The sequence below is a fragment of the Salvelinus alpinus genome, chromosome 4 (assembly GCF_045679555.1).
Source record: "Salvelinus alpinus chromosome 4, SLU_Salpinus.1, whole genome shotgun sequence".
Taxonomy (NCBI): domain Eukaryota; kingdom Metazoa; phylum Chordata; class Actinopteri; order Salmoniformes; family Salmonidae; genus Salvelinus; species Salvelinus alpinus.
Window position 1 is genome coordinate 62071599 of NC_092089.1, and position 21691 is coordinate 62093289.

Genomic DNA, 21691 nt, shown 5'->3' on the forward strand with positions numbered 1-21691 from the left:
CCTCAGCCAGGGTATTGAAAATGGGTCGTGGATGGGTATTCCAGCATGACAATGACCCAAAACACACGGTCAAGGCAACAAAGGAGTGGCTCAAGAAGAAGCACATTAAGGTCCTGGAGTGGCCTAGCCAGTCTCCAGACCTTAATCCCATAGAAAATCTGTGGAGGGAGCTGAAGGTTCGAGTTGCCATACGTCAGCCTCGAAACCTTAATGACTTGAAGAAGATCTGCAAAGAGGAGTGGGACAAAATCCCTCCTGAGATGTGTGCAAACCTGGTGGCCAACTACAAGAAACGTCTGACCTCTGTGATTGCCAACAAGGGTTTTGCCACCAAGTACTAAGTCATGTTTTGCAGAGGGGTCAAATACTTATTTCCCTCATTAAAATGCAAATCAATTCATAACATTTTTGACATGCGTTTTTCTGGATTTTTTTGTTGATATTCTGTCTCTCACTGTTCAAATAAACCTACCATTAAAATTATAGACTGATCATTTCTTTGTCAGTGGGCAAACGTACAAAATCAGCAGGGGATCAAATACTTTTTTCCCTCACTGTACCTGCGTGTATTAAAAGCCTACTAGCACATTTCCCACCATGGTGTTGCAAATCAAACACTTCATACAGTACACCTTGCAGTCAAGCTGCTTGAGGTCAGCTAAATAATGGGAAAAACAAACTCCCTCTCTGTTGCGACCTTGTTTGCCCTGCTATATTTCAATGTAGAGCAAACAAGAGTGCCGGTGTGTCAGAGTTCCCTTTTTTCCATTATTTAGTTGACCTCGCTCAGCAGCTGGACTGCGAGGTGTTCACACATTCCTCTTTTCTGCAGAGATCTAACCTGCAAGAATGGCTAGAGAGACAAATATACACAGAAATGTTTTCTACACTCGATCACAGACTGATCAGGTGAATCCAGGTGAAAGCTATGATCCCTTATTGATATCACGTGTTAAATCTCTGCATTATTGAGAAAGGGCTCGTAAGTAAGCATTTCACGGGAAAGTCTACACCTGTTGTATTCGGAGCATGTGACAAATCACCTTAGCAACGCTCCATGGGGACGGATAAAGGACCCGCACGGGAGGCATACATGTACATTTATGTCACGTCATAAATACTTGATTCATATTCCCTTCAGGCGACGCCTTCCTCAGTCTATCAACAGACATAGAGTCGGCTTACAAGGAGTACCTGTCCAACTACAGCAACGTCACAGCGTTAGAGAACAGCTACAAACAGAAAGAACCCCTGTGGACTGAGATGGTGAAAGTCATCAAGTCCTCAGCGTATGTTTATCGCTCTCTCTCTGCATTCCTGTTCCAACCGTACTTGCTACCATACTGCATTTCTGTTCCTATCCTGGCCCCAAATCTATGGTCGTTTTCATGCCAAACACCCAATAGGGTATAGAGCACAAACCGATCTGTGACCAGGCTAACTTTGACCCTATTGTCAGATTGAAATACAATGTCCATCCTTCAGTATTGTCACAGTATATGTGTTGATACAGGCCAGAGGTGAATGGACGTACCTTTTGTCTCACTTTCTGCATTCCTGTTCGTACCATACATTGTCTCTATTGTCCAATTGAAATACAATACTGAAATTGCCCTTAATATCACACCCCATTTAAAAAAATATATATATGTTTTACGGATGTCAAAATACAGCTTTCTCACATTACAAATCTAGAAAAAGACACGTTTATACTATGTTGTGTACAGGCCAGAGGTGAATGCTACCTCTCTGAGCTTCTTCCTGGTGATGCCAGTCCAAAGGATCGCTCGCTACCCTCTTCTCCTCCAGACCATCATGAAACATACAGACCCTGGGCACCCGGCCTACTCTCTCCTGGAGCAGACTGCCCACGCCGCCGTAGCCGTCAACTGCAGGATCAATGAGTACAAACGCTTCCGAGACGTTGGTGAGGACACATGATAGCTATCACGTACTAGTAATCAAATCCTATGATTGATTTTAACTATTCAGACCAAGGGTATTGATAGATTGTGGGCATTGCCTTCACTTTTTTTTTCTTCTGAACACCCATATTAGAATTTCTTGTCTTCTCATCACAGCGGACAAATACAAGAAGACGGAAACCCTGACCATAAGAGATAAGATAAATCGTCTGAACAGCCACAGCATCGCAAAGAAGACTGCCAGACTGAGTCAGTTCATCAAGCATGAGACGGGGATTGCACCAAAGGTAAGGCACTTTCCGTACCTGTTCACTCAGCCATAAAATGCAGCTACACGCCCTTCTTCAGCGCCTTTGGGTTAATAATTAAACATAGGGAATGGAAAAAGCTGTGAGATAACATATGACATGACCAGTGTTTACTTCTTAAAAGGTCTCGCTGTATTCGAACCTTGATTCACACCTCCGGGGAGCATTTATTACATAAAGTATGTAGAGAGTAGCTGAATACAATGACACGTACTATGCTGGTGGCATGTCACATGGTTATGAGTATTCCCTTGCGGACTTTTTTAGACATATTATTCATCAAGTCACAAACTAAAGCTCTGGGTCTCTTTTTAGCGATGGATGGTAGAACATTCTTATTTAAATCTCTGTAAAAAATGTATTGAATTTTCTGTTAATAACTTCCCTCGGTTCAATTCCAGTTGGTTGATGAGGAGTTTGATGCCTTGGAGGGCTTTTTCTATCTCCTCGAAAATGGTATCGCCGTGCTACATGAAAATGTGGAGACGTATCTCAGCCATCTGCAGGTGAGCTTTTGTAGACCTGATCCCTGTGCCCGTGGAGACCAGAGTAAGATCACCATGACAGCATTGGAATCACTTTGTTTACACCTGGCTTTCCACTCAACATACAATTAGTGCCCAATCCCTTTAGATTCACCTCTAGCTTGGCATCCTCTTCTCACTAAATAATGAGCACTGTTGGATCAGTAATCCTCCTCACCAGGTGTCAACTACAACTACTTGGCTAATGTTTCAGTGGTGAGCATTTGAAAATGTAAAGATGTTGTAAGAAAATCTACGGTTTCAGCCTCCTTCACATTGCCGCACCTATTTGAATGCAGACCCTCCCCACTGTCAAACAGCCACCGCCTGTCATAAACCATGCATTTCTGACAACTACCTCAGTTTTCTGTTTGCGTTTTTTCCACGTCTCAATATAGTTTGCGTGGCATCTTTTCTTCCATCGTTCTATTACAGAGATTCCTTAGCTGTCGACCGGAGGAGTTTGACCTTGACATGGACGGGGAGAAGCCTGCTATATGCTACAAGGAAATCACAGCAGCATTGAGACAATGGATACTTCCTACATTCGTGAGTCAAGCCAAAGTACCCCTTTGTTATGCATGCTACAACAATGGGCATCAGAAAATAAGTTGGGTGGGCGGACAGACCATCTTTTTTGAATTACGCCCATGGCCGTGTTTCACTTTCCCACATGTCCTTCAGGCTTCAGATTGCACTGCCTGGACCTCACGCCTCTATCCATCGCCCTCCCCCCACTCTCTATTCCCTAATATTTCTCTCTTTCTCTCCCCATCCCCCACTCCATTTCCAGGAGAAGAGGATAAGGACGTTGGTCCACAAGCCCCTCTGTGCCCTTCGAGAACTGCTGGCGGGGCCTCGTAACCTGATCCGTAAGCGCCTGGACAAGCTGCTTGACTACGAGCTGATCGAAGAGAAGCCCAGTCTGAGCTACGATGAGCAGGCGGTGGCAAACACCTATAAGACCATCAACACGTTGCTCCTCAACGAGCTGCCCCAGTTTAATGGCCTGGCCCTCACCCTGCTCTGGGGCATGCTGGGGGCCTTCAGCTGCCTGCACAAGGATCTGGCTGCAGACATGGAGCAGCTCTTCCAGGGCTTTGCCCAACAGGTGGGTTAGTGGGTACACCACAGTCACTGTAGAAGGGTTTAGAGGGGGTAACAAGATAGACTTTAGTATAGGGTATCTGCGGACGACCAATGCTGACCATTGCAATTGACCATTATACACTGAACAAAAATATAAACGCAACATGTGAAGTGTTGGTCCCATGTTTCATGAGCTGAAATAAAAGATCCCAGAAATGTTCTATACGCACAAAAAGCGTATTTCTCTCAAATTGTGTGCACAAATTAGTTTACGTTTCTGTTACTGAGCATTTTTCCTTTTCCAAGGTAATGAAGAAGCTGATTAAACAGCATGATCATTACACAGGTGTTCCTTGTGCACTCTAAAATGTGCAGTTTTGTCACACAACATAATGCCACAGATGTCTCAAGTTTTGAGGGCGTGTGCAATTGGCATGCTGACTGCAGGGATGTTCACCAGAGCTGTGGTCAGAGAATTGAATGTTAATTTCTCTACCATAAGCCGCCTCCAATGTTGTTTTAGATATTTTTGTAGTACAACCAACCGGCCTCACAACCGCAGACCACGTGTAACCATGCCAGCCCAGGACCTCCACATCCAGCTTCTTCACCTGCGGGATTGTCTGAGACCAGCCTCCCGGACAGCTGATGAAACTGAAGAATTTCTCCACAAACTGTCAGAAACCGTCTCAGGGAAGCTCATCTGCATGCTAGTCGTCCTCACCAGGGTCTTAACCTGACTACACTTAGGCATCGTAACCAACTTCAGTGGGCAAATGCCCACCTTCAATGGCCACTGGCAAGTTGAAGTGTGCTCTTCACGGATGAATCCCAGTTTCAACTGTACCAGGCAGATGGCGTGTATGGCGTTGTGTGGACGAGCGGTTTGCTGATGTCAACGTTGTCAACAGAGTGCACCATGGTGGCGGTGAGGTTATGGTTTTGGAAGGCATAAGCTACAACATTGGACAACAAACACAATTGCATTTTTCGATGGCAATTTAAATGCACAGAGATACCGTGATGAGGCCCATTGCCGTGCCATTCAAACGCCGCCATCACCTCATGTTTCAGCATTATAATGCAAGGCCCCATGTCGTACGGATCTGTATATATTTCCTGGAAGCTGAAAATGTTGCAGTTCTTCCATGGCCTGCATACTCACCAGACTTGTCACCCATTGAGCATGTTTGGTATGCTCTGGCTCGACATGTACGACAGCGTGTTCCAGTTTCCGCCAATATCTAGCCACTTTGCACAGCCATTGAAGAGGAGTGGGACAATATTCCACAGGCCACAATCAACAGCCTGATCAACTCTATGCGAAGGAGATGTGTCGCTCTGCATGAGGCAAGTGGTAATCACACCAGATATTGACTGGTTTTCTGATCCACGGCACTACTTTTTTTAAAGGTATCTGTGATGCATATCTGTATTCCCAGTCGTGGAATCCATAGATTAGGGCCCAATTTATTTAAATGGACCGATTTCCTTATATGAACTGTAACTCAGTAAAATCTTTGAAATTGTTGCATTTTTATTCACTGGATATTGTTAAGCATGTTGTGTTGCAGTTTTCACAGTGTCACTTTCAGTGATTGATTAGTGAGAACTATATCTAAGGCCAGAGATCCAGCTGAAGTTGAACTTAACTATCTTTCTAAACTTGTTTTGTCTGACCTCTCTTTGCAGCTCCCTCACAGTTCCCTGGAGCCTAATGCATTCTGGGAGTGGGCAGAGTGTTCGGTGCTGGAGGGTGCGAGGATGCTGGAGAGTCTGTGTCGGAATGTGGAGGACCAACTCAATGCTCCCATTGTCCAGGTCAGTCCCAACAGAAGCTGCACTATAATCTGTTGTTTGGTTGGTGGTGATGTGACTTGTTGCCGGGGAACATCGCCAGGGACAGTGCATGTATACATCCACAGCCTCACAGGACTTGTCAAATAGCAGCAGGACGATTCATACTAGACCCATTCACTGTAAATGTTCTTATTATCTAAATCCATCATGTGTTTGGAATAACCTGAATTGGATCGGGATGGTTATTTATATTAGCCTTAGAGTTGTTGAGTAATCTTTTTCGTGGACAGACGGGCGACTAATCAAATTGCGCAGTATTTTAGTTCTGAGTTAACCGAGATGACCTGTTTACCTGTTGAAGGTTCTGAGGAAGGTGTGCTGCCTGAGGGGACAGTACTGTAACTAAGCATAAGCCATTTGTCAAAACTAACACACTAGGACATGTCACATTCACAACTCACAAACTATATTTTCTGTTCAACATGCATAAATAGCAAACTGGAAATTCCATTATCTTTCCTCCCCAGTTAGAACAGAAAGCGCCATTCATTTTGCTTAGTCATAATAGTAATAACTTAACTCCAGCTAACACGTGGCTCGTATCATCACCACACCACTACGCATTACTTTAAATGATGAGAATGTGAAGCCAAGAGAAGAGGAGAGAGAAAGGGTCTGGTTTCATGTCTCAGCCTAATCTAGACCTCTCACACAGCCCACATTAAAATCTGTGTTTTATGTCTTTCTGTCTGCAGTGTGAGCAGCCCTCAGAACAGATGGGCCCTGGCCAAAAGTAGTGCACTACATCGGAAATAGGGTGCCATTTGCGATGGATCCTATATGATAGTAATGAGCCTCCGCCTGTCAGATCTACAGGAATACATGACAGCAGTAGTGGGGATGGGTAGCTCATTTGTGGCTGGCGATGGCTCTCACTTACAGGCACCATTTCTACAGCACTAGAAGGCAACGGGATCACTTCATTAGCTGCTCTTAGATGAGATAGTAAAGCCATAAACCTTACAAGTCACCCCGGGTGAAGCTAAGCAGGCGAACAAACACCAGTGTTAATGAGTGCTCACTCTTAATACACACTGGGTGTACAAAACATAGACCAGAGGGTTGGCAAACGTCTTCCTGGAGTGCTACAGGAACTGCAGGATTTTGTTCCAACTAGTCACAACACCTGACCAGCTAATTGATCAGTTCAATGATTGCCTAAATTCCACACACCTGGTCTTCCAGGTCGGTTAAATCAAAAACATCAAGTGCCTGCGGCGCTCCAGGACCAGGGTTGCCTACCCCTGACATAGACTGACCAGGTGAAAGCGATAATCCCTAATTGATGCCACTTTTTAAATCCACTTCAATCAGTGTAGATGAAGGGAAGGAGACGGGTTAAAGAAGGATGTTTAAGCCTCGAGACAATTGAGACATGGATTGTGTGTGTGCCTTTCAGAAGGTGAATGGGCAAGAAAATATATTTAAGTGCCTTTGAATGGGGTATGGTAGTAGGTGCCAGGCGCACCAGTTTGAGTGAGTCAAGAACTGCAATGCTGCTGTGCTCTGCCGTCGCTTTTTACCGTGTGTATCAAGAATGGTCCCACCACCCAAAAGACATCCAGCCAACTTGACACAACTGTGGGAAGGATTGGAGACAACATGGGCCAGCATTCGTGTGGAACACTTTCGAGGACCTTGTATAGTCCATTCACCGACCAATTGAGACTGTTCTGAGGGCAAAAGAGGGTGCAACTGAATATTAGGAAGGTGTTCCTAATGTTTTGTACACTAGATATATTGTTAGTATGTCTTCATCAGGTGTATATAGATTGCATTAGGATTACAGTGCTATTGGATTTGTTACCACATTTCTTGATTTCTTTGTGTGTGATTATTTGTGTATTTGTTTGGCATTTTACTGCAGTGTTAGGAGATAGTAACGAAAGCATTTCACTGCACCCGCTATAACATCTTCTAAACTGTGTACACGACCAATACACTTTTATTTGATGCCGCTAATTAGTTAAACTACTGTATGTTGCTTAATTATGTGCCTGATTGCTGCATAACTATGTTCCTGATCGTACAGTATGGGTTCATTAGGGCATACCGTATCAAAACGTTTCAACTTTTTGCAACGGAAAGTGAAAACATAGCATTTTATTATTGGATAAATCCAGGTAGTCCCCCTGTTTCAGTCAGTTTCCTTCTGTTTTGTGCGTAATGAGCACACCCCTGTTCTGTTCATTTGTGTCCTCCCAGCCTCTCAGCCCTGGGTCTCAGAAGTGTCTGAAGGTCCTGACAGACAAGCACGGCTCAGGCAAGATCTACCAGCTGACGGGTCATGTGGTGGGGACTAGAGACCTGGACCTGAGCCTGAACAGAGGAGAGCTGGTGGCTATCATCAGTGAGATGGACACACGGGGGGACAGACGCCGCTGGCTGGTCGACGCAGGGGGTAAGACCTCCAGGATATCTCACCTTTTCACTTGAGGGGATGATCTTTAAAAAAAACACACTGCTTCACATTCTAAAGGAAAGTCAGTCCCTTTAGTTAGTCAATGTATTGAGTTGTCTTTCAATGTAGCAGTGAATACCAAACTAGAATTCTGGTTCAGCCACCACCAGTTAGTGGAGACATCTAATGGTTGTTTACTGTTACTGCTGACTCATAGTAAGTGTTTAATTCTATCTATCCAAATAGATTAGATCAGTTATTGGATAATATGTGGTTTATAATGTATCTTATTACTGTATAAAATTGATAAACACATTTTTTATGATCATCTATTACACAATCTGTGTCCAGGTCCAAGAGGATACGTCCCCTCCTCCAAACTGGTGCGTTACCACCAGGTAACCATGGCCCCTCCCCCGTCCCCTCATCTGACAGTCACTACCATGGATTGTGCTGGAGGAGTCAGGCGACACTCCTACACCCCTGACATCAGGCGACACTCCTTCTCCCCTGATACACCCCAGCCCGTGAGGACTCTGTCGATGACCATGCCCTGCCTCCAGGTAAGTGACACTCCCTGGTAAAGTTTCCTCTAGGTACAGATCTAGGATCAGTGTCCCCCTCCCCAATCCTAATCTTAAAGGGATAGTTCACCCAAATTACAAAATTACTTATTGGTTTCCTTACGCTGTAAGCAGTCTATAGACTAGATGACAGCAATCCATGCTTTGTTTTTTTCCACATGCTAACGTTTTAGCATTTGTGGCACAAATCCCATTCAAGTCATTGGACCGATATTGGCATGTTCAAAACATCTAAGTGTTTCACCGAGACGTGGCTGAATGACGATACGGACAATATAGAGCAAGCGGGATTTTCCATGCACTGGCAGAACAGAGACGCTACCTCTGGTAAGACGAGGGGTGGGGGTATATGTGTTTATTTGTCAATAACAGCTGGTGCGCGATGTCTAATATTAAAGAAGTCTCGAGGTATTGCTCGCCTGAGGTAGAGTACCTTATGATAAGCTGTAGACCACACTATCTACCAAGAGTTCTCATCTATATGATTCGCAGCCGTCTATTTACCACCACAGAACGAAGCTGGCACTAAGACTGCTCTCAACCAACTCTATAAGGCCATAAGCAAAGAAGAAAATGCTCACCCAGAAGCAGCGCTCCTAGTGGCAGGATCTTTAATGCAGGCAAATTTAAATCCGTGTAACCTCATTTTTACCAGTATGTCACATGTGCAACCAGAGAAAAATTAAAATCCTAGACCACCTTTACTCCACACACAGAAATGCATACAAAGCTCTCCCCCGCCCTCCATTTGCTAAATCTGACCATAATTCTATCCTCCTGATTCCTGCTTACAAGCAAAAACTAAAGCAGGAAGTACCAGTGACTCGCTCAATATGGAAGAGGTCAGATGATGTGGATGCTACACTACAGGACTGTTTCGCTAGCACAGACTGGAATATGTTCTGGGATTCATCCAATGGCATTGAGGAGTACACCACCTCAGTCATCGGCTTCATCAATAAGTGCATCGACAACGTCGTCCCCACAGTGACTGTACATACATATTCCAACCAGAAGCCATGGATTACAGGCAACATCCACATCTAGCTAATGGCTAGAGCTGCCGCTTTCAAGGAGCGGGAGACTAATATGGATGCTTATAAAAAATCCCGCTATGCCCTCAGACGAACCATCAAATAAGCAAAGCGTCAATACAGGATTAAGATTGAATCCTACTACACCGGCTCTGACGCTCGTCGGATGTGGCAGGGCTTGAAAACTATTACGGACTACAAAGGGAAACCCAGACGCGAGCTGCCCAGTGACGCGAGCCTACCAGATGAGCTAAATGCCTTTTTATGCTCGCTTCAAGGCAAGCAACACTGAAGCATAAACGAGAGCACCAGCTGTTCTGGATGACTGAGATAACACTCTCGGTAGCCGATGTGAACAAAACCTTTAAACAGGTCAACATTCACAAAGCCGCTGGGCCAGACGGATTACCAGGATGTATACTCAAAGCATACGTGGACCAACTGTCAAGTGAACCCACCAGGTACAACCCTAAATCTGTAAACATGGGCACCCTCATAGATATTATCCTGACCAACTTGCCCTCCATATACACTTCTGCTGTTTTCAATCAGGATCTCAGCTATCACTGCCTCATTGCCTGCATCCATTATGGGTCCGCGGTCAAATGACCACCCCTCATCACTGTCAAACGTTCCCTAAAACACTTCTGCGAGCAGGCCTTTCTAATCAACCTGGCCCAGGTATCCTGGAAGGATATTGACCTCATCCCGTCAGTTGAGGATGCCTGGTTGTTCTTTAAGTAATTTCCTCACCATCTTAAATAAGCATGCCCCTTTAAAAAAATGTAGAACTAAGAACAGATATAGCCCTTGGTTCACTCCAGACCTGACTGCCCTCGACCAGCACAAAAACATCCTGTGGCGTACTGCACTAGCATCGAATAGTCCCAGGGATATACAACTTTTCAGGGAAGTCAGGAACCAATACACACAGTCAGTTAGGAAAGCAAAGGATAGCTTTTTCAAACAGAAATTTGCATCCTGTAGCTATAACTCCAAAAAGTTCTGGGACACTGTAAAGTCCATGGAGATTAAGAGCACCTCCTCCCAGCTGCCCACTGAACTGAGGCTAGGAAACACTGTCACCACCGATTTTAAATCCACGATAATCGAGAATTTCAATAAGCATTTCTCTAACGGCTGGCCATGTTTTCCTCCTGGCTACACCAACCCCGGCCAACAGGTCCGCACCCCCAACAGCTACTTGCCCAAGCCTCCCCAGCTTCTCCTTCACCCAAATCCAGATAGCAGATGTTCTGAAAGAGCTGCAAAACCTGAAACCGTACAAATCAGCTGGGCTAGACAATCTGGACCCTCTCTTTCTAAAATTATCCGCTGCCATTGTTGCAACCCCTATTACTAGTCTGTTCAACCTCTCTTTCGTATCGTCCGAGATTCCAAAATATTGGAAATTTGCCGCGGTCATCCCCCCTCTACAAAGGGGTGACACTCTAGACCCAAACTGTTACAGACCTATATCCATCCTGCCCTGCCTTTCTAAAGTCTTCGAAAGCCAATTTAACAAACTGATCACTGACCATTTTGAATCCCACCGTACCTTCTCCGCTGTGCAATCCGGTTTCCGAGCTGGTCACAGGTGCACCTCAGCCACCCTCAAGGTACTAAACGATATCATAACCGCCATCGCTAAAAGACAGTACTGTGCAGCCGTCTTCATCGACCTGGCCAAGGCTTTCGACTCTGTCAATCACCGTATTCTTATCGGCAGAGTCAGCAGCCTTGGTTTCTCAAATGATTGCCTCGCCTGGTTCACCAACTACTTCTCAGAGTTCAGTGTGTCAAATTGGAGGGCCTGTACCACAGGGTTCAATTCTCAGGCCGACTTTTTTCTCTGTATATATCAATGATGTCGCTCTTGCTGAGGGTGGTTCCTTGATACACCTCTACGCAGACAACACCATTCTGTATACATCTGGCCCTTCTTTGGACACTGTGTTAAAAAAAAATCCAAACGAGCTTCAATGCCATACAACACTCCTTCTGTGGCCTCCAACTGCTCTTATACACTAGTAAAACTAAATGCATGCTCTTCAACCGATCGTTGCCCGCCCGACTAGCATCACTATTCTGGACGGTTCTGACTTAGAATATGTGGACTACTATAAATACCTAGGTGTATGGCTAGACTGTACACTCTCCTCCAGACTCATATTAAGCATCTCCAATCCAAAATGTAAATCTAGAATCGGCTTCCTAATTTGCAACAAAGCCTCTTTCCCTCATGCTGCCAAACATACCCTTGTAATACTGACTATCCTACCGATCCTTGACTTCGGCAATGTCATTTACAAAATAGCCTCCAACACTCTACTCAGCAAATTGGATGCAGTCTATCACAGTGCCATCCGTTTTGTAACCAAAGCCCCATATACCACTGCAACCTGTATGCTCTCGTCGGCTGGCCCTCGCTACATATTCGTCGCCATACCCAAGTCTTTGCTAGGTAAAGCTCCGCCTTATCTCAGCTCACTGGTCACCGTAACTACACCCAGCTGTAGCATGCGCTCCAGCAGGTATATCTCACTGGTCATCCCCAAAGCTAACACCCACTTTGGCCGCCTTTCCTTCCAGTTCTCTGCTGCCAATGACTGGAACGAATTGTAAAAATTGCTGAAGTTGGAGACATATCTCCCTCACTAACTTTAAGCATCAGCTATCTGAACAGCTTACCGATCGCTGCAGCTGTAAATATCCCACCCAACTACCTACCTCATCCCCATATTGTTTTTTTGCTCTTTTGCACATCAGTATTTCTACTTGCACATCCTCATCTGCACATCTATCACTCCAGTGTCAATTGTTAAATTGTAATTACTTTGCATCTATGGCCTATTTATTGCCTTACCTCCTTACTCCATTTGCACACACTGTATATAGATTTTTCTATTGTGTTATTGACTGTACTTTTGTTTATCCTATGTGTATCTCTGTGTAATTTTGTCGCTTTGCTTTATCTTGGCCAGGTCGCAGTTGTAAATGAGAACTTGTTCTCAACTGGCCTACCTGGTTAAATAAAGGTGTTATTAAAAAATAAGTACTGTCTTCACTGACATTTTCAACCTCTCCCTGACTGAGTCTGACTGAGTCCCTAACCTACATGTTTCAAGCAGACCACCATAGTCCCTGTGCCCAAGAACACTAAGGTAACCTGCCTAAATGACTACCGACCCGTAGCACTCACGTCTGTAGCTATGAAGTGCTTTGAAAGGCTGGTCATGGCTCACATCAACAGCATCCTCCCGGACACCCTTGACCCACTCCAATTCGCATACCACCCCAACAGATCCACAGATGATGCAATCTCAATTACACTCCACACTGCCCTTTCTCACCTGGACAAAAGGAACACCTATGTGAGAATGCTGTTCATTGACTACAGCTCGGCGTTCAACACCATAGTGCCCACGAAGCTCATCACTAAGCTAAGGACTCTGGGACTAGACCTCTCCCTCTGCAACTGGATCCTGGACTTCCTGATGGGCCGCCCCCAGGTTGGAAGAGTAGGCAACAACACTTCTGCCACACTGATCCTTAGCACTGGGGCCCCTCAGGGGTGAGTACTTAGTCCCCTCCCCAGATAACTGGCAGTGTGGTGCCAGGACAACAACCTCTCCCTCAATGTGGGCAAGACAAAGGAGCTGATCGTTGACTACAGGAAAAGGCGGGCCGAGCAGGCCCCCATTGACATCGATGGGGCTGTAGTGGAGCGGGTCTAGCGTTTCAAGTTCCTTGGTGTCCACATCACCAACAAACAGTCATGGAGAGGGCACGACTAAACATTTTCCCCCCCTCAGGAGACTGAAAAGATTTGGCATGGGTCCCCAGAACCTCAAAAGGTTTTACAGCTGCACCATCGATAGCATCCTGACTGGTTGCAACACTGCCTGGTATGGCAACTGCTCGGCATCTGACCGTAAGGCACTACAGAGGGTAGTGTGTGCAGCCCAGTACATCACTGGGGCCAAGCTTCCTGCCATCCAGGACTTATATAATAGGCGGTGTCAGAGGAAAGCCCATAAAATTGTCAGAGACTCCAGTCACCCAAGATATAGACGGTTTTCTCTGCTACCGCACGGCAAGCGGTGCCAGAGCGCCAAGTCTAGGACCAAAAAGCTCCTCAACAGCTTCTACCCCCAAGCCATAAGACTGTTGAACAATTAATAAAATCGCGACCAGACAATTTACATTAACCCTCCCTTTTGTACACTGCTGCTACTCGCTGTTTATTATCTATGCATAGTCACTTCACCTCCACCTACATGTACAAATTACCTCAACTAACCTGTACCCCTGCACACTGACTCGGTACCGGTGCCCCCTGTATATAGCCTCGTTATTCTTATTGTGTTACTTTTTATCGTTACTTTTTATTTTAGTCTACTTGGTAAATATTTTCTTAACTCTTTTTGAACTGCACTGTTGGTTAAGGGCTTGTAAGTAAGCATTTCATGGTAAAGTCTACACTTGTATTCGGGGCACGTGAAAAAGTTTTGATATTAAGTGATTTTGTTGAGCTTCACAATCAATGTGAGATACTTTCGGATGATTTGGACATGATATGTGAACAATTTACTCCCATGACTTTTGTGGCACAAACAAATGCTAAAATAGTGTTGGCATGTGGAAACATTACAAAAGAAACAAAGCATGGATTGATGTCATACCTTGTCCAGAGACTTCTTACAGGCTAAGGAAACCAATGTAATTGTGTAATTTGGGTGAACTATCCCTTAACCATTAGTGGGGGGAAAAATGCTAATCTGAGCCAGGATTAGCGTCTAGGGGCGAGTTCACACGAGTGAGTGACACGAGGGCCAGAGCAGCGTGAGGGGTGGGTGGTTTCTGAGTGGCAGGTTGTTAAAGCACATCTGATTACCTGCTCTGCTTTGTGTGTCAGGGAAATGGATGATGGGTGTATGCAATTGGGGGGAACAGCATCCCATCAATCAAACCCTATCAGATGTGTGTGAGGGTTTTGGTGGAAAACTCCAAAATGTCTGCTTACCCTTGTCAGCAGTGTTGATACGCAGAGTGCCCTCAAACCCTCTTTGTTTTATTAATTGATTTGTTTTAGCTCTTCAAACATCAGTATACATTGGTGTATACATGGTTACTTGAACTCTGTGTAGCATTTATTTGTGCTGCAATTTCTGAGGCTGGTAACTCTAATGAACTTGTCCTCTGCAGCGGAGGTAACTCAGGGTCTTCCTTTCCTGTGGCGATCCTCATGAGAGCCAGTTTCATCATAGCACTTGATGGTTTTTGCGACTGAACTTGAAGAAACTTTCAAAGTTCTTGAAATGATTCCGGATTGACTGACCTTCATGTCTTAAAGTAATGACGGACTGTCGTTTTTCTTTGCTTATTTGAGCTGTTCTTGCCATAATATGGACTTGGTCTTTTACCAAATAGAGCTGTCTTCTGTATACCACCCCTACCTTGTCATAACACAAATGGCTCAAATGCATTAAGAAGAAAGAAATGTCACAAGTTGTAAAAGTGAGTGATTATCCTCATGACCTTTGGGAGGCATTTATCATACCCTTATAGCCAGCCATCATCATGTACCGCTGGAAGTATGATCACTAATCATAGGCAGGTGACAATTCCCTAAGGCTTGAATTCTTCAACTCGGGTCGTCCATTTTGAGTCTGTAATTTCTGTGCCTTTGTGAGCAGAGGAGACTGCTGGTGATTATAAGTCCACTACATTCACAGGCCTCACAGCGGAGCCCTAAACTGCACTTACATGCCTTGCTGATGGCCAACTTTCTAAAGTCATGTTGTCCAGAGAAGAGCTGTGTTTACTAATGGCGTTGGCCAGACCACCAAGCTTAAAAACCGCAATTAGCCCTGCTAGGCTGCTAGGGCATCAATCTCTGTTAGATCACCATGCTCGATAATAAAGCCTTGTTTGCTCTGTCTGTCCACCGCGGTATCGTTGCAGGTGTTTGCAGGCTATGACTTCACGGCGAGGAGCAGTCACGAGGTCTCTCTGAGGGCGGGGGAACCAATCAGAGTCCTGGAACCCCACGACAAGAGGGGTAGCCGTGACTGGAGCCTGGTGGAGGTGCGGGAACAGAGGGGGTATGTGCCCTCCAACTACCTGGCAGCGGTGCCTACATCTATGTCGCCCACCACCCCCTACCACTAGGGTTGCCCCGGGCAACCAGCCAGTACGTGCTAGACGCCACTCGACCATCGCTGCCCACGCACCTCTGCTCAGTGGGAGAAGCGCTCTCACTGAAGCCGACATCTACAGGAGGGAGAGAGAGATGTGTGTGTGTGTGTGTGTGATGGATTGGATGACAGGTGTGTGTGAAGTGGTGCACCAGGCATTTGCATGTAGAGTGCTCCAAGCCCTCGACTGCAGCACCTATTAGAAGCATGTAAGTGGGAGGCCGCTTCCATCACCAGGAACCAGGGGTGAAATGCTGCTTTCTCCTACAGAGAATGACTGACTGGCAGGCAGGTAGCAATGCCTCAGCACAGCATGAGGATGAAGGAGAGCAGGCAGTCTGTGGCAAGGGAATTGGTTCTTGTGAATATTTTACCTACCTGACAAAGCTTCTCCACTGAGCGGATCTTCTTCTCTCTCTCTCTCTCACAACTGGCGCTGGCAGTTAAACTGATGGACATATGTACAAACCCCTGACTCTGTGAATCTGCCACTGGCATTGACAGCAATGCAATTTATGCTCAGGCAAATAGTTTTATGATTTCTAAGAAGAAATGAGGTCGGCATACTAAAACATTAATGCTAGAGTGCATGATCAAATAAGAATGAGGGGGAGAGTGGATGAGAGAAGTCCTGTTCAAATGGATGAAGCGTAGCTAGTTTGATTCCAGATATCAAATGGCAGCAAACATCTGTTATTAAAGCAATTGCATCATTCGGTTGTCATGGCTTTAATAGCAAAGTACTTGTAGTGTTAGCGGCGCCTTCTCATTGGTCCAAATGTCAGAGCAGAGTGAGAAGACAAGACGTTACATGATGCTGCTGCTGTATCTGGGCTGTCTAGACGAGGCAGAACTCTGTCTTCTCTGAGCTGGCCACAAGGGGGCGCACCTCACCAATTCTCACCTAACAGATGGCTTTTGTAGGCTTTAGCTTTATCATCTTTATTATTACCTCAGTCAGTATTGATGTTAAGCTTCTGGTGGATGTTGCACAATCTAAACATGTTCATATCTTAACAGTGTTGTCATATATAATTAATTTGACTGTCACTATCTGCGTCATAATATTATCTAATGAGAATGCGTTTGCTCAGTAAGTCTACTGTCAGGGATAATCCTATGCCGTGTTTTTTTATTTATTCTTTTTATTTACCCCTAGCAGGGCCGCACATCAGGCTTTCGTGTGTTCTCATGAAATGAGCTATGGAAGATGAAATGACTCAGTATAGCCAAAAACAGTTTGAAAGGGAGCACAGCTCTGCTCTGTTGGTGCAGCAGTGTCATTGTTATGCTGATTGCTGCAGAATAGTAGTCTGTGTGGCCTGGATAATACAAAATTCAAGCTGGGTATACAGCCTTTCAGATATTCACCTCCATTTTACCATGTTGGCTCAGAACAGGATTTGTATGCGGCTCTAAGATGGTGCAGTTTCTGAATTTGAGATGTATTTTAAGGAAAGGCCACGTAAATGGGTCACCATCTTTTGAGAGCGCTATTATAACATAGCTTTCACTAAGAGAGCACCAGAATGGAGGGTAATCAAGTGTAAACGGACGTCAGGGCTTTTAGGGTTGCACTTAACGTAACCAAACAATGCTACTGTGTGGCGCGTGCTGTCCTCCATATGACATCTAAACATATGTGTGGCTTTTTTCCGCATTTGTGGTTGTCACCTTGATGCTAAGGACGGGTTGTCAACAGGGATTTGATGCAGTGACTCCCTGCAGCTACCGCTATCCCTAGCATGACAGAACCCTACGCAGCTCTAAAAATACACTTTCTCTCATTCAATGGTTCTATAAATAGACTACTGTCGTTATAGCATCCCTTGTTGGACCCTTGGCCTCCCCCTGCTGGCTACTGTGGAAACAAGTTGTTTTTCCCTTCCTTCCTCCTCTGGGTGGTAAATCCCATAACAGCGGCTGTTATACTATCCCCCCTGCATGGCTCCAGGGCCGCTCTTGGCTTAAAATCCATAGGGGAGTATACAGACAACAATTAGGTTGGTTGTTGTTTCTGTCTTTGAGAATTGGGCTCCTGACTATGAGGGTAATCCGGTGCTTTGCAGGCAGGGCTGAGACGAGGCGTCCATGTTTCTGTCAGCCTCAGGCTCCATTCAGAGTGTGGATCAGCTGCTCCACTGTAACACTGTCTGCTTATCTGGCTGCAGCCTCAGATTTATGTGCTGCGCTGAAATTATTGTCCATTTTTAGGGGGTCACTGTGGCTGTCAAGGGAAAGAGCATCTGGGTGCCGGGGGGGTATTTTTCCTGAGAGTCTCTCCCTCCACCACCTCCCCTGACTTGTGAGGAAGTGTTAAAGCGCAGTGTAACGGGGGCTGATCCGTCAAAGCCGCGCTGGGCTGGCCACAGAAATAGCAGCAGTGGGCTTGTCCTGGTTGTTTTAAGCCAGGGCTGTATTTGGTAACCATTTGGCACCGCCCCTGATGCCTTAGCTTGGCTTCTTTAAGACCCTGTCAGCTGGCTCTTTAAGGCCCTGTCTCTGGCAAAACCAATTTAGTTTTAACAATGGTTCATCCCCTCTGCTGCTGGACTAGAATGGGACATTTTCCTTAGGCTTGTAGCTAATGACTGGGGGTTTAGAAGATAGTGGTGAGACTGAGGCGTGGACGGTGCAGGGTACGGCAAGGCAGGGATGCATGTGACACTCTGCAGCCATGCAGCAAAATTCTCCTGAGGCTCCCCTTGGGGAGAGAGCCACTGACATGGCCCAATCGCCATGTGTGTCAGTGAGAGCGTGTGAGTGAGCCACGGCAGTCAAGCTTAACAGATCTCCTTGTCGTCAGGAGGATTGACTTGGCTGTTCCTAATTCCAGGACATCGGCTGTTTTCTGCTTTCTCCTTCATGCTTCCAGCCCTCCTTTGAATAAGACATACAGAAGACAGATGTACAGGGCATTCGGAAAGTATTCAGACCCCTTGACTTTTTCCACATTTTATTACATTACAGCCTTATTCTAAAATGGATTGCATTTTTGTGTGTAGGTTGATGAGGGGAGAAAAAAAAAACTTTTAGAATAAGGCTGTAATGTAACAAAATGTGGAACAAGTCAAGGAGTCTGAATACTTTCTGAATGCACTGTACACTGACATAAGAGATACAATTTACATTTCCCTTCAACTGGATATCATTCCATTCATAATTTTCCCACACACTGACTTGAAACTGAATTCTATATACCCTTTCCATTTAAAGGAAGTTATGTGGCCTGCAATAGACTAGCGTCTCGAACAGGGCTACTTATGTGGCCTTCATAAAGGAATTGCTTTGATGTTCTATAACTGGATACTTTTAATTGGCCAAACATTATTTGTAACCAAAGAGTATTACAGGATTGTTTACATGTTGATCTCAACTGTGCTGTATAGGGCAGTGCCCTTTCCCTTGGTGTAAATCACATTGGCCCCTTAGTACAAAATAGACTGGACGATCCTTTGGGGCCCATTCCTTTTGGGTCCTGGGGCCCATTCAGACTGAGGGAGGCGCATGGGTGGGGGTGAGGGCAAGGGATGATTGGGGTAGAGCGAGAGGCTGCGTTCGGGCCTCTGAGGATTCTAACTGGAGGGGGACTGCGTTGATCATAGACTGTTCTAACCCAGAGTTTGTAGACACTCCGCTGGAACCTACAGTCTCGGTACAATCCCCCTCCCTTCTTACATTTCCTGAAATGATGCCGTTGCTTTGTCTTTTTCTCTCATTCACTACGCTGCGAAATGTGGCATCGAGACGCTCCGTTTTTCTTTTGTTTCTGTTTGAACCCTTTGACGTACAGTCATGGGCTGGCTACTGGCTCGCAAGGCGGGCAGGCGGCCGCTCAAGGCCCGGTTTTTGTTTTTCAGCAGAGAGGACAGGGCACCACCTCTCCCAGCCCAATTATGTGACGACCCTAACTGTGTTTTGAAACAGGTAACCGTGTGGTCCATACGTAAGCCCAGCCCTCTCTTGTAAACAGCGCTGGCCTAGAATGTCAGGGATGTCAACCGCCATCACGAGGGCGCAGGGCTTAGAGCTTGCTATAGTCTAGTGGGCGTGAAACGCAGAGCCATGCGGAGAGGGAGGGAAGGGGGTGTTTATGTTTGATGTGAAAGAGGAGCTCATCCCCACCATCCGACACCGGGACAGACTATGTGCCATGCCCCCTTCTGGCAACCCGATAAGGCACTTTATAACACTTACATGACACTTCGCTTATAGGGTGTCACACATTATAACACGTGAAGTGCAAATTTCTTTCAGCTGGACTGAATTTCTAAGTTTAGGCGCTGCTGTGTCAAGCTATTGAATGTTTTATTATTATTTATATTTTTTTAATAGATCTGGTACTAATATTTTCATCTCGCTCTTTAAACTGTCAATCATTTCATGTTCCCTTGTTGCTGTATTGTACAGTATGGACGGCAGCTACCGCCAAATGAAGTGCTATGTTGCTAGTGGTGGAACTAACTGTTTAGTTTTGCAGTTGTACATGTATTGTACATATTTAGCAAATATGTTTAACATTAAACATATATTAAACCCCCCCCCCTGTGAGATGTGTGATTCTGTGTCTTGCCCTGTTTTTAGTTGATTGTGTTATTCTGCCCGTGTACGGTAACATGTTTCTTGAGGTGGGAACGACGAGGAACCTGTGCATTGCTCTGTATGGGGGGGACATTCAGGGAAGATGAGACGCAGGGAATGGATTTTCTGGCCATTGGATTCTTCGAACATACAGCTGGATAGCCTGAGCTCAGCCAATAGGGTGTGCTCTGAATACCAATGTGATATCTGTAGTAGTAGATATCCGATAAGTAGGGAGGGCCCTGTGTTTTGGACTATCATGTCACATGACCTAGATTTAAACCTTTTTATTTGAAGCCTTTTCCAGAAATGAGAATTACACCAAAAATGAAAGCAAATGCCTGAGGATTGTGCAGGACCATCTGACATAAAAAGAAAAGTGGACAGTTTGATGAAAAAGTTTTAACTATATGTTAAAAACAAGGTCATTTGACATGATTCTCCTAAACACAGGGCCCTACCAATAGACCTATAGCATGTCCACACTGTGGAAACCAGCCTCTGTATTTGGCACCTGCGATCAAGGCCACGTGAAGCTGGCTCGTGTTCTCGCTCATGCTCCAGCCCTGGGTCTGATCCCGTGTCAATAATGCAGTAGAACGACGAGGAACCTGTGCATTGCTCACGCCTCACGTGGCAGGTGAATCTTTGACCTTCCTCTGCTCGATTCACCCCAATCCAACAGTTCCTTAAAGCTGTCATTGACGGATCTTCTCTCCGCCTCTGTGGCCGTAAAATGAATGTGGTAATATGTCTTTGGGGAGAGGGCACCGTTATGGCCATTCAATAAAGATTCTGTCATTAGTGTTCACATAGGGCGCTGCCCTCTACTCACTGTTGCACTAGCTAGCTACTTCTCCTCAATCTCATCACCGTCATGTCACAACACATGCAATGACCCTTAAATTCTCCCTTTTAATTGGTTTGCAACCTTTAAATGCAGCTTGTGTGAATAACTGTGGCACTGTACACAATCTCTATGAAAACATACTGCACATTAGCGTGTCTGAATAGGATTTGGAGGCGGACTTCAAAGTTAAACCATTGTAGATATGAAGTTGGTAGTGTGGCTTATTGACTAAATTCATTTTGAGGTAATGGTGATTTGTTGGGAACTTTGGAAGGAAGTTTGGTTTGGTGGCCTCTACATTGCCTTGCAAAAATCATTTACCCCCTTGGTGTTTT

At 45.4% G+C, this 21691-nt stretch overlaps 1 protein-coding gene across 2 annotated transcripts in view; it reads left to right on the forward strand.

Annotated features, from left to right (window-relative positions):
• Positions 1-20466, forward strand: part of LOC139574090 (rho guanine nucleotide exchange factor 37-like) — a 35048-nt gene extending 14582 nt beyond the window's left edge. For both annotated transcript variants that reach the window (XM_071398259.1, XM_071398258.1), the window contains 10 exons: positions 1142-1289; positions 1728-1927; positions 2082-2212; positions 2635-2739; positions 3193-3306; positions 3551-3868; positions 5539-5667; positions 7912-8107; positions 8459-8670; positions 15693-20466. In XM_071398259.1, coding sequence (XP_071254360.1) covers positions 1142-1289; positions 1728-1927; positions 2082-2212; positions 2635-2739; positions 3193-3306; positions 3551-3868; positions 5539-5667; positions 7912-8107; positions 8459-8670; positions 15693-15899 — 1760 coding nt within the window. In that variant the 3' untranslated portion in view covers positions 15900-20466. The remainder of the gene's footprint in view (positions 1-1141; positions 1290-1727; positions 1928-2081; positions 2213-2634; positions 2740-3192; positions 3307-3550; positions 3869-5538; positions 5668-7911; positions 8108-8458; positions 8671-15692) is intronic.
• The last annotated feature ends 1225 nt before the right edge of the window (positions 20467-21691 follow it).